The sequence below is a fragment of the Martes martes genome (genome assembly GCF_963455335.1).
Source record: "Martes martes genome assembly, chromosome: 16".
In the NCBI taxonomy this organism is placed as follows: Eukaryota; Metazoa; Chordata; class Mammalia; order Carnivora; family Mustelidae; genus Martes; species Martes martes.
In genome coordinates, this window is record NC_137904.1 from 38648599 (window position 1) to 38666645 (window position 18047).

General features: G+C 48.5%; 1 protein-coding gene across 1 annotated transcript in view; it reads left to right on the top strand.

Annotated features, from left to right (window-relative positions):
* Positions 1-18047, top strand: part of CA10 (carbonic anhydrase 10) — a 495353-nt gene that overhangs the window by 475328 nt on the left and 1978 nt on the right. Inside the window, exons 7-8 of the mRNA XM_080826757.1 lie at positions 13693-13847; positions 16700-16874. Coding sequence (XP_080682883.1) covers positions 13693-13847; positions 16700-16874 — 330 coding nt within the window. The remainder of the gene's footprint in view (positions 1-13692; positions 13848-16699; positions 16875-18047) is intronic.

Here is an 18047-nt window from a genome sequence, read left to right on the forward strand (position 1 = left end):
AAAACATTCTTTCATTTATTCATTCAGACAACATTTTCTGCACCTCTGCCCCCGACAGACACCGGGCGAGGCTCCCCGAACGTAAAGATGGCCTGACCCCAGCCCTCCGCACAAGGTGCTCACTCCCGGGTCACTTCCATATGAAAAGGATGGGGTGTAGGGCGGTGAATGAACTTGGACATCACCTGAAAGAATGAGTTTTCTCCAAGACCATCCCACCGTTCCTCAGCAGAGCCCCTGTGGATTCCTCTCTGGGTGCCCACTCGGGTCGCTCCTCTGGGGAAGGCATTTCTGTCTCCTGTGCAAATAGCGCATTTTTAACTGCCCATAAAATATTATTAGTCTTTTAACTTTTTTGATTAAAAAAGCATGAAAATGAAATAAAATGTTTTCTAATCATCTCAAATTTGCAGTGTAGAGACCATGAAAAACCATGAAATTGCACATTAAGCCCCAACACCCACTCTAACCGATTGCCAGCTACAGAGTCCATCATTAGTGGGACTTTCCCCCCCCACCCCACCCCCAGCACGGGTCTGATGCCTATTAAGTGACATGGCTGCTGCCGAAAATGAAAGCATCCACAGGGGTCCATGCTGTGGAAGGGTGGCCTTCCTCAGGAACAGGTACCAGTTCTGGGGCAAACAAGGGGCTGGAGAGCTAGCAGGACAGGTCTCGTTGGGACCAATGGCGGATGGCCACTTTGTGGCTGAGGGAAATTTCAGCTTCATCTCTTGGGAATGAAGCGTCCCTGCTGACTGCCGCCCCAGTCAACTGAGAAGGACGCGCTTTGGCCGTAGCTGAAGTGGGTTAGCAGCATGAAAACCCAAGACCATCCTTCGGCTGTTTGCTCACTCACTCCACAAATCCTTACTGAGAGGCTCCTAGGTGCCATGAGATAGATCAATAGGACATGTTTTCTGTCCACCAGGTCCTCACTCTCTAGGCAGAGAGACAGATCGTAGGGCACTGTAGACATTTTTGTAACAAGCACAGTGTGAAAAATCTTAAGAGAAATCTTTGGGATCACAGAAAACCTGCTTAGAATACATGGCAAGGTTGCACGAAGCAGGTGCCGTGTCGATAAGGACTGAATAGATGAATGACTATTTGCTGGGGAGAGAGAGACGTGAGCAGAGGAGGAGTGGGGGAAGGGGAGGAGAGAGGAAGGAGGGGAAAAGAGAAGGAAGGAAGGAGGACATTCCAAGCACAGAGAGCGCCACCCAAAGCAAGGAGAGCATACAAGGACTGTGAAGAGCGCAGAGGGAGAAACTCTGCCTTCCACAGTGGTTCATTGCCATGTCCATAGTATACACAATGAACATGCGCAGGGCCTGAATTAATGGAGGCATGAGTGGCCCCTGCCATAGCAGTGACAGGGACAGAGCGAGTGACAGGAAATGTGGTTTGGGTCTGGAGGGGTCTTGATGCCTTCCAAGGAGTCTAGGCAGAAGACCTATTTGAAGAAATGCCCTAGAAATGCAAATGGAAGGGAGTGGGAGCAGCCGTTTTCCTTTGGTCCCTCATAATCTATCTGTCATGGCCAAGGAAAAAGAAGGGGAATGAAAGCAAGATAAAGAGACCCCACGTGGGGAGCGGTAACTGCTTGAGGCCTCCTAATGACAGGCATTTGTGCTCTTAAACTCTGGGCAATCATGGAGGTGTTCCCGGCAGCAGCTTTATCATATCCATCAGGGATAATGATGGCCCTACCGGTGGGAATGGCCTCGATACCACTACGCCCGGGACACTGTGGCCGAAAGGGACTGATTTGCTCAGCGGGAGAGCACCAGCACTCTTCCATCCGCTCAAGTCCCTGAGGCAGCCAGCCTGCGGAAGATTGGCCCGGTGGCAAGTGGAGGGTGGTCTGAAACGGGAATCGTTCACTAGGAAGCAGCCTGTGGGTGGGAAACACAAGCCCAGACGCCTCTGCAGGGGCTCTGGAGACATGATGGCGTTAGCCCCGGAGTGCCGGGGGAGGCAACACGACCTGCTCAGGGACATCCATCAGAGTCTCCTGCTTCCATACTTCTGAGTGAGATGGAAGGAAATTGATCCCTGCCCCCACGTCCACCCAACCACATTACCCGGGGACACCTGACCTCGACCCCCAGCCACTCTGCTGCTCCCCAGAACCACACCCCAGCACAGCTTCAACTTGTCCCTCTCACTCAGACGTGGCACCCACTCTGCAGCGTGCTGAGCGTCACGAGTAAGGACGCAACTGAACACTTTCCCCATCTTAGGCTCTGGGCGGCTAGCTTTTCGGGCAGCAACCCCCTGGTGCTCACCGTCACTGGGCACCCAGCTGGTGAAAGTACCCACTTTCAAAGTGGGTCTGATTGCCATCCCAGTTTACATCTGAGGAAACCAAAGAAGTGAAGTGATGTGGCAGGGACACCCATTTAGTAAGTAGCTGTATAAGTCAGCAGCTTCTGTACAATGAACAGGCATTCGACAAGAAGCACTGATTTCTCCCATCACAGCTGCAGGCCTGCAGGTCAGCAAGGGCAGCTTGGCTCCACATGGCCCTTCTTTTATGGGATCAGGATAGATACCCTTGGCAAGTACTTCTCATGGTGGAGGTCAGAAATATGTGATGTTCCTTAAGGCTCAGGCTTGAAACTCACAAACCATCACTTCTATCCACTTTCAACTGGCCAAAACAAGAGACATGGCCAAGCCAACATCGAAATCCACCCGTGGAGGTCAGGATGGGAAGGAAGTGAACACTTCCTAAATAATAATCTAGACTTTCATAGTGAGAGAGCAAGGATTCAAACACAGGTCCTCCTGGGAACTTTTCTATGCCCTCGTCTTCCCATCATGCTTCCTCTCTAGGGATGGAGAAAACCTTAGCTCTGAGGTCTTAAACCCAGTTGTAATGATGGCACTTTTGCATTGCATGAAACTGGGCAGCATGTTTTTTTTTCTTAATTCTAACTTTGGTTCAGTTTCAAGAGCCATCTCCTTGCTTTTTGCATTTGTTTCCACTTGGAAGGGACAGAAACTAACCATAGAACTTGTGGGCACGGTGAAAGTTCTGGTTCATCCCATCCCAAGCTTTCTGCAACTCCTGCCTGTGCCATGGCATGGGAACGCTGGTGGAAATCGGCATCATGCAGAAGGACACCGTAGCACTACCTTCGTTAGCACACAGTTACCCAAGAAGACGTAGGCTTTTGTTCCAGATGGGTCAGTCCTCCCCATCAGTCTTTCTCTTGGAGGCCATTATAATGAGAAATCAGTCTAAGACTTTGAGCAGAGAGTGACATGATCTGCTGACAAGGATCACTCTGGTTACATATTTGGAAAGAGACTGTAGAGGGACAAGGGTCAATGCTGGGAGATTCAACAATGTCAGTCATGATCCCAGGCCAATGTGAAGGGGACGGTGAGGAATGATTAGGTATATTTTGAAGGAGAGCCATGAGATTTCTTTTTTTTTTTTAGAAACTCTTTTTTTTTTTTTAAGATTTTATTTATTTATTTGACAGACAGAAATCACAAGTAGGCAGAGAGGCAGGCAGAGAGAGAGGGGGAAGCAGGCTCCCTGCGGAGCAGAGAGCCCGATGTGGGGCTCGATCCCAGGACCCTGGGATCATGACCCAAGCTGTAGGCAGAGGCTTTAACCCACTGAGCCACCCAGGCGCCTCGAGCCATGAGATTTCTTGATAGGTTGGATTTACATTGTGAGAAAAAGAGAGGAGTCAAGGATGACTGTACAGCCTTTAGCCTAAGCACCTGGAGGGAAGACATTCCCATCAGTGGAGCTGGGGAAGACTGTGATGAAGCCTATTAGTGGGTAGGGAAGGGAATCAGAAGTTTCAAACGTGGTAAGCTTAAGATGTCTACTGGGCATCCAAGAAGAGGTGAGGAGTGGGCAGTTCGATATACGAGTTTGGATTTCAGGAGAGAGAATGGCAGATATAAATGTGGAAGTCATTGGGATCCAGATGGCATTTAAAACTGGGTGAAATCATGAGTGAGAATAAATAGAGAAGAGAGGCGGGACATGGCCTCATGACTTAGGATTGCAAATCATTTCTAAAGATATCTTTTAAATCCCCCCCACCCCCGGAAGAGGCTCTTGCATGTCTGTCTCATCAGCTAGCTGGAAAGGTGCAGGTGAGTGGGAGCAAGTATGGAAGCATGGGGCAGAATGACCACAAAATGGCAACTAGTAGGTACACAGTCCATTGCTTGAGTCGGTCACAGACTAGAGGACTAGGAGAAAAAGGAATTGTGCAAAATCATTCTATTGAGCCAGTTAAGAAAATCAATGCCAGGGAATCCATAAAAGAAAACAAGAAGGAGAATCTTGCCAAAAGGACTGGGAATTTTGGAAGCCAAATACCACGGTGGCAAAACCATGATACTTACGGAAAGCAGTGTGTTCTAGCGAAGAGAGATGGAATGTAGCAGACCCCGGCTCCGGGCTTTACCACTTCCTTGGCTGTGTGACTTCAGGCAAGTTTCTTACTGACTCTGAAGTCATGATTTCCTTATCAGTAAAATGAAGATAATTACTCTGATGTTGAGAGGGTTGGGGTCAGGACTAAGTAAGGCAATCAGTCCATGGCCTAGACAATGACTGGCATAAACGAAGTACATTACTTTGAGTATTCCTAAATTGTCCAAAGGTACATGGCGGTCAAATCCAGCTTCCTGAAGGGTGGGAGATAGGTCACCAAAATGCCAAATAAAAACTATGTTCGCGGCGAATGCAATCCTGGGCGCACAATATGACTTACTTTAAATGACGCCCAGTTCCTGTCTATGAAACCATGCAGCAACTAGTAATGGCCTAGAGAGGTTCTACTTTCCTTGGAAGCTTAGCTTTTATATGTCTGAGTAAACCTTATAAAACACTCTCACGAACCAGGACTGACAATGGAAAAGACCAGCCAGAATTAATTTCAGACTGAATTTAGAAAGTCTTCTAAAGAAAATCCATTTTATTAAAGTTAAATTCCCCTTCAATAGACTGACGGTCAAGACTGAAATCATGACACTGAAAAATGGATTCTCTGAATGGATGTTCTGGAGGAGATATCAGTAATTCACTCGAAGTATTTTAATTTTTTAATGTGGTATATTGCAAGAATGCCAATATCCCTCCATTTTCCTTGTGTTATTTAATTAGCACCTGCAGAGCTCCAATTACATAAAGGGTAACGTTCTTATCATGTTACTATCCACCTGATTTCACCGAGCTGACGTTATTTCTTTTTAAGAGAGATTTTATGATATTTTCAAGGGTGAAACCAGTAACTAATGGAGTGCAAAGAGCCTTCTTAAATGCGGAACAGGGAGTAGTTAATAAAACATTACATACAAATGAAGGCTTTCTTCTGATGTCCTAGCACAGTGTATCATTTCGGGGGCTTCGTTCCCTTTCAATTTCACATACTCCGTTCATTTCACTGATTGTAAATACAGTGGTGAACTGCAGCTCAGAAGGAATCCAAAAGATCCCAGAGTCCAAATTTAAAAAGATCCTGCTACTGTCTTAAAATATTCCCTCCAAGGAAATAAAAAAGATACACAACCAAAGGCACTCGGAGGAGAGATTTTAAACGTGTTTTTTTACACACAGTATGAGCCCCTTAAAACATTTTTTTTTTCTGTCTTGCCTCTTTATAACTTTGGTTTGGTCTCCTGCCCTGACCCCGGCTAAAAGCAAGGAGAGAGCAAGGACCTCTTAGGTCCTTGGGAAGCCTTCTGGGCTCCTGCTCCTCAGAGGGTGGGGGTGTTGGATGTGACCAAGTATACAAGTATACCTAAGAGGTCCTTGCGAAGCCTTCTGGGCTCCTGCTCCTCAGAGGGTGGGGGTGTTGGATGTGACCAAGTATACCCAGGAGTTGAAGCAAATTGCTTCTGGTGCCTTTCTCTGTGCTTAATTGAACTTGTACTTTCATTTCAAAAGAATGGCTTTGGAAATGTTTTTCAGGGAACGAGAAATGCAGCAACCATTTGCCATGTTACAATCTAAGTAGAAACTCCGGGAAATGAGGGACAGGAAAGGGGGGGCTTCCCTCCACGACTCCAATTCTCGGGGGGAGGGTCCTATTTTTTCACCGGCTGTTGGTATACAACAACAAAAAATCATATTACTTTATTCTTTGGTAATTGCCTTTCTTCAGTTCACTCGAATTTGCCTCAGATTACAAGCGGAAATGTCATTCTATATGAGAAAATTGCCAAATAGTTCCTTATTGATCAGAAGCCAGCCCGGTATCGATCTCTGGAAACACCGTGTCTTTTGCTCGTTGGTACCGCTCTCTCCGAATGGGAACTTCATGAGCAGGGCACCGGGCGATGTTAAATCCACATAAGTAAACATGACACACTTAACAGAGTCTGTCATTGAAGCTCAGACAGAGGGAAGGATTCTCCCACTATTCAGTCCTAGGCATGTCATCATAGTACATTTTTCTTTATTTTTTTTAAAGATTTTTATTTTATTTATTTCTTTGACAGACAGAGATCACAAGCAGGCAGAGAGGCAGGCAGAGAGAGAGAGGAGGAAGCAGGCTCCCCGCTGAGCAGAGATTCCTGATGCGGGCTGATTCCTGATGACCTGAGCTGAAGGCAGAGGCTTTAACCCACTGAGCCACGCAGGTGCCCCAGTACGTTTTTCTTATTAAAAAATGAAAGGAAGAAATGGGGCACTTGGGTGGCTCAGTGGGTTAAGCGTCTGCCCTTGGCTCAAGTCATGATCCCAAGGTCCTGGGATCGAGTCCCACATTTCGGGCTCCTTGCTCAGTGGGGAGCCTGCTTCTCCCCCTGCCCCTCCCCCTGCTTATTCTCTCTCTCTCTCTCTCCCTCCCTTTCTCCCTCTCTTTGTCAAATAAATAAATAAAATCTTTAGAAAAAAAAAAAAAGAAGGAAAAACTCAGCATGAGAGTTGTATCCATCCCTGAGAACTCCGTTTAAGATAAATCACAGATTTGGTAAAAGCATGTCATAAAATTAAGAGCACATCTGTCAACTTCTCCACTCATTTCAAAGAACAAAATCGGGCTATAAACTGCAGGTAACTGATCTCTCCCTAGCGATTCTCCCAGGGGCCTTCCTGTACTATAGAGATGTAGCCGACGCATAAAGAATCACAGAAGTTGGACCGACTGAGGATAGATGCGTCTACAGAAGCTTGTTTATGTTGAAGGATGTTTGGGGGTCCAGGGACTGTTTTCACCTAAAGATGACCTGAGCAATTTTCCAGAGTGGTAGTCTGGTGCCCACAGTAAGAGGTCATGGGACTTAGCCACCAAGGAAGAAGTTCCTGGCAAAGCCACAAATGACACTGAAACTCAAATTAGGATTCGTGCTTGAAGTCCAGGGCTTTGCCCCCTCTAAGCTACATTCTCATATGATGCTTGGATAGACAGAAGTTAGGTGGATGGAAAGATGGTAAGAAAAGACAAGGCAGAAAAATGGGGGGGGATAGAAAGAAAGAAAATCTCTATTTTTTTAATAAAGACTTTATTTATTTATTTGACAGAGAGAGACACAGTGAGAGGGGGGACAAAAGCAGGTGGAGTGGGAGAGGGAGAAGCAGGCTTCCCGCTGAGCAGGGAGCCCGATGCTGGGCTCGATCCCAGGACCCTGGAATCATGATCCAGGCTAAAGGCAGACGTTCAACCCAGGTGCCCCAGAAAACGTCTCTTTAAACATGAAAATTTATTTGAACTTCTTCCATCGCTTCCTTTCAGTAAATATCCTTAACCCAAACAGACCACCCCACTGGTCTGTGAGCTTCCCCTCAACTCTGTATCTCTCCAACCACAAACAACTCTGACTTCTAGATCTTTGCCGTCCTTACTGACGAATACACGGACCCATGAGGGTTCCGTGAGCAGAACCCACCACCAAGTGCGTTCGTTCTTAGGCTCCTTTCTGTCTCAGGGCCCAGAGGGTAACGGTGACATGCACACACTGACGGTTTTTTGCCGGCTGCTGAGTAGACAGGGGAGTGGGCGATCGTTCGTTCCTGAGCTGATCAGCCCTGGAGCACACTGCAGCGTTCCTTGATCCCAGGGCTGGAAACTGCAGGGTTTGCCCATATTCTTTTCTCAGCTTCCATGGCCTTTATCCCACCAAATGCACCAAGCAAGTCTCCGTGGGGAGAACAGAGGATGTAAACAGAGAGCCTGTGATTCTCAATTTCCAATCCCTAGAAGCTGGAACACTGACTTAACGGCAGCCCGAGGCAGAGTGGGGGGAGTCGTGGGGACAAACATGACATGTTAAATGCATGCTAATGTCAGCAGTGTAAATACAGTAGTGTCAACAGATGTGTTTGGTGTGGGAACACGGTGATGCCAGACGGAGACAGGCAGCAGTCTCACTCCTGCCCTGATATCTTGGGGGGGGTGCCCTATTTTGGGGGGAGGAGTGGGCAGCATGTATTTAAGCTAGGGGTACGGACTGGGGCCTCAGAGATCTTTCTCCATCATCTGACGAATGATGCTGCCTCTTCCTCCTTGAGCCCCTGCCCAGCACTATCAGCAGGTGGAGCTGTGGGGCAGAAACTGGTTTACCGATCCCTCCAGTGTTCCTTGAGCACCCACTATGTGGTGGGCCCCATGCCGACGCCTGCGGATTCCGAGGTCAAAGACAGAAGCTGTTCTCCCAAAGGCTTACAGGGTGGCAGGGACATTTAAATAGAGTTATTATTGGCAGTGGCTCAATAAATACAGTGAAAAAGGAAGGCCCTAACCCAGCTGGGGAGTGCCAGGAGACCTCAGGGAGGTCAAGCAGTGCTTATCCCAGGGAAGAGGTCATCCTGGGCAAGGAATGGGGGGTGGTGACATCAGTGCTGCCCAGTGCCGTACGCCAGATCCTGTGCCAGGTGCCGATCTTCCTTGACTTACCATAGGGTTCCGTTCAATAAACCCATTGTAAGTTGAAAACATCCTAGTGGCAAACATCACAGCTCAGCCTGGCTGACCTCACACATGTTCGGAACCCTTATGCTCGCCTGCAGTGGGCAAATCATCTAACACACAGCCTATTTTATAATGAAGCATTGGTTATCTCATGCAATGTATTGAATACTGCGCTGAAAGTGGGAAATTGAACGTAGATGGTTGTGTGTGTGTACAGAACGGCGGGAGGTTCCCATCTGTTGACCCCTCATGCTCCGGGGGCTGACGGGGAGCCTCGGCTCACTGCCCGGCATCCCAGGAGAGGACGGCTGGTCTGGGAAAAGATCCAAATTCACAATTTGGAGTATGATTTCTACGGAAGGAGGATGGCTTTCACACCAATATAAAGTTGAAAAATCGTAAATTGAACCATCCTGAGTTGGGGACCATCTGCACTGGAAAAGTGTGGTCTTATTTGTTCTTCAAACAGCTCAGAGGCAAGGACTCTGTCTCAGTTCCTTCGGGCTGCATTCCTAAACTACCACTGATGGGTGGCGTACAAGCTACAGAAAGTTACTTCTGACCATTCTGGAGGCTGAAATTCTGAGATCAGGGTGCCGGCGTGGCTGGGGTCTGGTGAGGGCCCTCTGCTGGGTCGCAGAAATCTTGTTGCCTCTTCTCAAGGAGAGTGCTCTCTGTGGTCCCTTTTATAAGGGCACTAATCCCATCCGAGAGGGCTCCATCCTCGCAATCTAATGATCTCCCCAGAGCCCTTCCTCCTAATACCATCACATCAGGGGTTAAGACTTCAAAATATGAATTTTAGGGGGACACATACATTCAGTTCTATGGCTACCCAACCACCTGCATACTACAGATGTGGAAACTGAGGCTCACATGGTTACCTGCACATCCAAGGTCACACGGAAGGGGAGCAGCCCCGTCAGCATTCGAACTCAGGTCTGAGTCCAGTGCTCACACTCTTCACACTGGGTCTTTCCAAGTTCTGGAGCGTGAGGAAATAAAAAAGGCAGAAAGGTGGGGCACCTGGCTGGCTCAGTCCGTGGAGCGTGTGACTCTTGATCTCGGGGTTGTGAGTTCAAGCCCCATGTTGGGTATAGAGATGACTTAAAAATAAAATCTTTAAAAAAAAAAAGAAGAAGAAGAAGGGTGAAAGGTGAAATGGAAATCTGCAAGGTTCATGGAAAGAACCAAGTGGCAAATAAGGATCATGGGAGGCTCAGACGGCCCTCAAGCTGCCCGAGTTGTCCGACGGAGTGTTGCATCTCTCGGGGGACGTGGGTGAAGAGGAACCTCCTGGCAGGACGCCAGTGGGTGGAGTCGGGGACATGGGCGCAACAGTGTTTTGGAAGCATGCTGTCACCCTGCTGTGTGGATTACATCTCGGAACATAGCGTCTTGCTCCTCGCCTGCCCCCCAACACACACACACACCAACACTTGCCTCGAGCATGGATGCGGCACAGAGGCTGCTTCTGGTTCCAGAGAAACATAAATGTTCTCTTCCTTTATCCCAACCGTGCCTGGAATGCCCCCTCGTTCCACCGCCTCCTTCCTTCCCTCCTCCCCACCACCCCAAATAAAATAAAATACAGTAATAGCCGCACGCCAGAGTACCCAATATGCTCTGCGTGCAAGCTTGGTTAAGCAAATCACATTGACCTTTCGTAATGATGAGCCGAATGCTTCCTTCTCTCCTTCCGTATGTTCCTCTTTGGGCCAAACCGCCAACCAGGGCAGGCACCATTAAGTGTGGATCTCATCTTGCTACTCCCCTGGTCTAAACCCTTCAGTGGCTCCGCATTGCCTGCGGGAGGAAGCCCCGACGCCCAACAGCACAGAGTACGATGTCCCCGATGTCCCCGGTGTGGCCTGTGCCCTCCGCTGGCCTCATTTTGCACAACTCCCCTCCCTTCCCCACCCCTGCAGCTCCCGGCACTCCCGGCCCTCAGCCAGTGTGCCTCTCTCCCTCCGCCCTCAGTTCCTTCCCCGGCAGGAATGTCTACAGTGCCCTTGGCAGCCACCTTGCTGCCAGCTACACACTGATGACCTCCTGTCGTTCGAAATGCAGCTCAGATCAGCTCCTCGATGAATACTATCCTGAGTCCCCACCCCCAGGCAGAAGTGACCACCTCTCCCTGTTCCAGCACAGATCTATGTCGCTGTCGCTGCACTCACTCCTTGCTGCACTCACTTAACGACATCGCGGTCACCCACTCCTGGCTCAGTGCTTGACGTGTATTAGGGGCTTAAGAAACAGAGCCACGGGATGGCGCTTCAATGGAAACGGATTGTGTTGACGCCGGATGGGACTCCCTAGGAGCGTCCCATCAGTGCGTGCTGTGGACACCGTGGCCTTGGAGGGAAGCATCTGCCCCCACAGGCCAGAGTCCAGACCCCCAGGGCAGCCGTAGTCCCGTCACCGTGTCTCTCCTGGGCTTGTCTGGAGTCTATGGTGTTCAGATGGGAGGGTGGACACATTCCAATGCAAAGTGAAAGAAAGTCTTTTCCCCTGGGGTTAGCCTCCACATCAAGCCGGATCACTCTGTCCGTCTCATGCTCATGCTGTGGACATAGCTCTGGAGACGTTCGGGTCCCCCCCTCGGGGTGGTCAGAGGCCAGGAGGAGCAGTTGTGGAGGGAAGCAGGCAGACAGTGGTCTTATTTACATCATTCCAAACCACTGGATCAGTTGATTTGTTCTTAATTCTGTTGATGAGGGAAGGAGCCCTGAAATTCAAGTTCCCTTGGCAGACATGACTCTTTTTTATCAGAGAAAATTGAGTGAGCAATTTCTGGAGGAAGAGATGGGAAGGGAAGGAGGCTTTTGCCCAGGAAAATGCGTGAGCCTCCCTGATGCTCAGGATCCGAAGGGAGGAACAGGCCTGGCCAAGGTGTACTCATCACCACCTGATAGGAGAGCCCACATTTATTTATTTGGCGGGTTTTGTGTGTCTCCATAGAATGACGGTGGGCACCGCATCTACCTGTTCACTGCTCTCTCCCCAGACCCTCCCTCACCCCATGCCCAGCACCAGCTGGTGCTTATCCAACACGTGTTGAGTGAATGAGTGACTTTGGTCTGGAAGTCAGGAGAGCTGGGTTCCGGTTCCTACTCTGTAGTCCCCAGCCAGCTCTGAGATATTAAGGAGGGTACTGTGCCTCTCTGATCTTGTCAATGGGGATGTTATTATCTGCCTGACCAGTCTTAGAGGTCATTGTGAGGTTCCAGCTGTATGTGAAAGTCCCTTATTGTACCCTTATATGTGCACAGTCCTAAACCTGAGAGGTTATGTCAACCACTGAAGAGTTAGTCGTTTTCCATTGGGAGTTGGAAACATGGATGAGAGAATCTAGGAGGACTGAAGGAGACAGGCTCTTCCCTCCACCTCCCAGGCACTGGGTTCCCCTGGCCTCCCGGACCAGCCACAATGGTGGACGCTCATGGCAAACAGGGGATACAAGACCCCCAGACACTTAGATCTGGAATCACTGGGATACAGAGGGCAACGGAAGCCATGGAGGTAGATGGGCTGCTCACTGAAGATTGAGGAAGGAAAAAAAAGCCTTGGACTTGTCCCCTGCTTGTCTCTACTGAGAGAAGCAGGTGGAGAATTAGGACCCAGCAACAGAACCTGAGAAAGAATGGCCAGAAAAATGGGAATACCAAGCATGGTGTTTTAGAAGGCAGGAGAAGAGAGGAAGCATGTGCAGAAAGAAGGGGAGGGATCTTAAAGAGATCCTACAGAGAGGAGGAGGGTGAGAGTCATTCATTGGAATTTGTGGGTGTTTGAAAACTTCGGTGCGTTACAGTGTTCACAAAGGTATAACCCATGCACTGAATTTAAAAATCGGAATGAAATAAACCAAAATGCTCATGGCCACTGCTTCAGATGACTGAGGTATTGATTATCTTCTGGTTGTCTCTCTTTTCTCCATATAGTCTGATATGTACTTATGTCAGTTTCATAATTGAAAAAGCATATTTAATAGTAAAATACATATGAATCTGACTACCTCAAATAGGTGTGCAAAGGGAAAAGGCTATGTGCATGGGTGCGATAGGGAAGAGACCCACAAAGAATGAAGGCAGTTGTTGGACTTAACTGTTGAATCTCATGATTGATTTGGCCTGATTTGCTTTTTTTTTCTGAAAGTGTTTTCTTAATGTTCTTTTAATTAAGCAAAGGTATAAAATGAGAATGGCAACCAGGCAATGTTTCAGTTGACCCTGAAGTCTTTAACTGTGTATTTCATTACGACTATAATGCTATGGGTCTAGGTCTCAGGGACCACAAGCAAGGACTTGGGTCATTCTTGTGGCCTCGCCAATATTCGGTGCCCCATCCTGCTGGAGAAATGTTCCTCCTTGAATCCCTGATGTCAGCCTTGGCCGTGTTACCTCTTTGGCTACCAAAATGTGAGCAGAAGTGACATGTGCCCCCTCTGGGATGGGAGATCTAAGAGCCAACATATGCTTCATCTTGGTTGATTTCTCTCATTGCTACTCATAAGGGTCTAGATGGCAGCTGCTCCCAGGGCCTGAGTCCCAGACTGTGGACAGCAGTGACAATGGAGGAAGCTCCCTCCATTTCAACTTAGGGTAAAAGTGTATGTGAGCAAGAGATAAGCTTCTGTTGTTGAAAATAACTGAGATCGGGGGAGGGAGGGCTGCTCGTTTTTGTAGCCTATCCTGGCAGATACGGTCTTCTGAAATCTGAAAAGAAAAAGAAACGATCAGCCATCCCAGCTTGTGCTCAAGAAACCTAACTCTTACGTCTTTCTGATTTCCTTCTCTAGATGATGCATATTTACTACAGGGACTTAATATAGAGGAACTATATCCAGAGACCTCTAGTTTCATTACGTATGACGGGTCGATGACTATCCCACCCTGCTATGAGACGGCAAGTTGGATAATAATGAACAAACCCGTCTATATAACCAGGATGCAGGTGAGCCCTTCTGTGGTCTTTCAGCTAATGGGGAAGATGGCGTCAAGCCCGGCTGAGTTTATGGAGGGCCTGTTGATGAGTTTTCTAGGACTGCTTTGACAGAGTGTAACATAAACTCCTGGCTTACACGACAGAAACGTACTGCCTCACAGCTCGGGAGGCTATAAATCCAAGATTAAGGAGTCAGCAGGGTTGGCCCCTTCTGAGGGATGTACGGAAGAATCTGCTCCCCACCTGTCCTTCTGGTGATGGCTGGGAATCTCCGGTGTTCCTTGGCTCCTAGAAGCACTGCCCACCCTGCCTTCATCTTGACCTGGCATTCTTCCCCTGCATCTCTGCCCAAATCCCCCCCTTTTTTTTTAAGATTTTTTTTATTTGACAGACAGAGATCACAAGTAGGCAGAGAGGCAGGCAGAGAGGCAGGCAGAGAGAGAGAGGAGGAAGCAGGCTCCCCGCCGAGCAGAGAGCCCAACGCGGGGCTCGATCCCAGGACCCCGGGATCATGACCTGAGCTGAAGGCAGAGGCCCCAACTCACTGAGGCGCCACCCAGGCGCCCCTCAAATCCCCTTTTTTATAAGGACACCTGTGTCACCCTGAATTAGAGCCCACCCTAATGACCGCATCTTAACTACTAATTACACCTGTGATGACCCTATTTCCAAATCAGGTCAGATTCTGGGATACTAGGGAGTTAGGACTTCAAGTTATGAATTCTGGAGGTCCACAACTGAAATCACCACACCTAGGTTTGAAAACCAGCATCTCGGGGCACCTGGGTGGCTCAGTGGGTTAAAGTCTCTGCCTTCAGCTCAGGTCATGATCCCAGGGTCCTGGGATTGAGCCCTGCATCGGGCTGTCTGCTCGGCAGGGAGCCTGCTTCCTCCTCTCTCTCTGCCTACTTGTGATCTCTGTCAAATAAATAAACAAAATCTTTAAATAAAAAAAAAAAGAAGAAAAGAAAACCAGCATCTGAAATGGCTTAGCATGAATGAATTGTAGAAGCATCCCACATGTCTGAATGAGAAAAGACAGCAAGGTCAGCTCCCAGAGTGTGTGCTGCAGTCGTTATGTTCAAACAGCAAGTGAGCAAAATGGATGGTGTGTCCAAATATATTGAAAAAGAGAGATTTTAAAAAAGTTAAATAGGGGCAACTGGGTGACTCAGGTAATTAAGCGTCCAACTCTTGATCTCAGCCCAGATCTCGATCTCATGGTCATTGAGTTCAAACCTGGTGTTGGGTTGGGCTCCATGCTGGGTATGGAGCCTACATAAAAAAATAAAAATAAAAAACTTAAATAGATTTCCTTACTGGGAAACTTGTCAGGGTCTTTAAATTGATCATACCTGTGTCAGTCTCTAAGAAGAGACAGAGAATGTTGAGCATTTCACAAACTGTTGAAATGTGAAGTATTTTTAGAACATCTCACAGGACTCGTATGCCCTTGAACTTACCTGAGAACCAGGTCTGAGCACTGGGTGCGAGCCTTGCCCCCGGCTCACTGTGCACTCCCACAACCATCACCCCCCACTTAAATGAAAGGAATGTGCCTCTCCTTTATAACGAGTGGAGTTATGACACCCACTCTTGTTCCAGCATTCTACAATCATGTATAAAACTTGAAAGGAAAAGGAGCAAAGGAATCAAAATCCAATCTCTTTTTCTTTTAAGATTTTATTTATTTTTTTAAAGATTTTATTTATTCATTTGACAGACAGAGATCACAAGTAGGCAGAGAAGCAGGCAGAGAGAAGAGGAAGCAGGCTCCCCGCTGAGCAGAGAGCCCGATGTGAGGCTTGATCCCAGGACCCTGGGATCACGACCCAAGCCGAAGGCAGAGGCTTTAACCCACGGAGCCACCCAGGCGCCCCTATTTTATTTATTTATTTGACAGAGATCACAAGTAGGCAGAGAGGCAGGCGGCGGAGGGGGCTGGGGGACAGGTTCCCTGCTGAGCAGAGAGCCTGATGCAGGGCTCGATCCCAGGACCCTGGGATCATGACCTGAGCCAAAGGCAGAGGCTTAACCCACTGAGCCACCCAGGTGCCCCAGAATCCAATCTCCTTGACAGGACAGTACTCACAACCCAACAACCTGAACCATTTGAAGGCTCCAACCCTATCTGTGTTGATTGGGATTCTTTTGGTGACATGACCCCCTCCAGATACCTTACTTAGAAAAAAGGAGGTATTCAAGAGATATTGGGACATCTTATGGAAGTTGAGAGCAGAAACCAATGTCGGGAAGTCACGAGAAGTCTGTCCTCTCCCTTCTCTTTCTCTCCTCATTACACATTCGCTTTGTTCTTCTTTCCTGTTAGAGACAGGAAAGCCTTCCTTTGCTTTGCAGTCCTGGGCTGGAACACGGCAGAAAATGCTTTAGTCCAGCCTCCTGGTCCCAATAGTCCCAGAAAAGGAACCACATTGATCCAGCTTCCTTTAGCTCTGACCCCTGGATTGATCACTGCGGTGTGGATAACACCCATGTGGGGGGAACAGAATTCCCTGAATTATTGGAAGTTCTGGAACCATGAGGTGTTGGAGGAAAAAGGGACCCTGGAGAACAACTAGATGGATTTCCTGCTTCCACAGACGGCACGTTTGAGCTTAAGAGAGAGCCAAGGACTTGCTCAGAGACATGCATGACCTGGTGAGGTCGATGCCAGGCTCGTTCCATGCACAGAGGCGTCAGGAGACCCGCAGCAACCCGAATCCATGAAACAGGGGTCTCTGCGGTGCTCACGTGTCCCCCGTCCCAGGCGGCTAGGACCGCCTGGCTTGGGCACACCGTCCCACTCCCTCCCTAGCGTATTTAGGAGGGTAGGTGGGACTCAGCTGTGTCTCTCTCCGCAGATGCATTCCTTACGGCTGCTCAGCCAGAACCAGCCGTCTCAGATCTTTCTGAGCATGAGTGACAACTTCAGACCCGTGCAGCCACTCAACAACCGCTGTATCCGCACCAACATCAACTTCAGTTTACAGGGGAAGGACTGTCCCAACAACCGAGCCCAGAAGCTTCAGTATAGAGGTGGGTGCGCTGGCGCCGAGGGCGGCGGGCCCCAGCGGGGGGGAGGGGGGCGCCTCTCGTTACAAACCCGACCACAAATGACAATGAGACCCCCACCCCCCCACCCCAACCTTCCATTTGTATGGTGCTTTCCTGCTCGTGAAACCTCTGTATCATTGGAGATAAGCAGAGATAGAGACAGACAGGCAGAGATGGGGCTGGAAGAAGGGTGCCAAACCTTCAAATGCCTTCCCGTTCACAGCATTAAAAAAAAAAAAAAAAAAAAAAGGAAGGGAGGGAGGAAGGAAGCTTTATCGAAGCTCACATTAGGATTAGGACAGCTGCCTGGGATACAGTCTTCACAAGGAAGAAAGTACTCCCATGAAAGAATATTTGGCATAGGGTTATACACATTTTTCTGCGTAGTTACAAATCATTACATTAAGGACATTGCAGAAAGTTGCAGACCTCTTCTTAAGCCTCTAGTATATTCAGCACCATAGGACTCTAAACGGATGGGAGCCAGGGAGGTATTTTTCCGTTTTCTTCTTCTTTATGTTTTTCTTTAAACTCCAGCTAGTTAACATACAGCGTGATATCCGCTTTAGGTGTACAACATAATGACTCAGCACTGCCGTGCGGTACCTGGTGCTCAGCACGACGCGTGCACCCCTTCATCTCCACCGCCTGGTTCACCCACCCTCCCTTACATCCGTGTGTTCTCTGTAGTTAGTCTGTTTCTTGGTTTGCCTCACTCTTTCTCTTTTTTTCCTTTACTCGTTTGTTTTGTCGCTTAAATTCCACATACGAGTGAAATCGTATGGTATTTGTCTTTCTCTGACTGACTTGTTTTGCTTAGCGTAAGACAGCATTTTTATTGCCATTTTACCCAAGCGCCCAGGGAGGCTGATTTTCCAATGTTATCTGTTAGAACAGGACAACAAGAAGCATTCAAGCTTTTAGCTATGGGCACAATGGACCCCACCCCCTTTCTCCCAAAAGGGGAGCAAATACTTTGGATGCGGGGCCACTGGGATCCAATGAGGTAACACCTGTGAGCACATCTTTTTCCGGTGCTATGTCCCTAGAAGTGACAATTTTCCCTACTAAAGGAGACATTGAAGATGACTCCTGCCTCCTGTAACCCTCTCATCCACACCCAGCTCTCTCTCTCTCTTTTCCTAAGCATGCTAA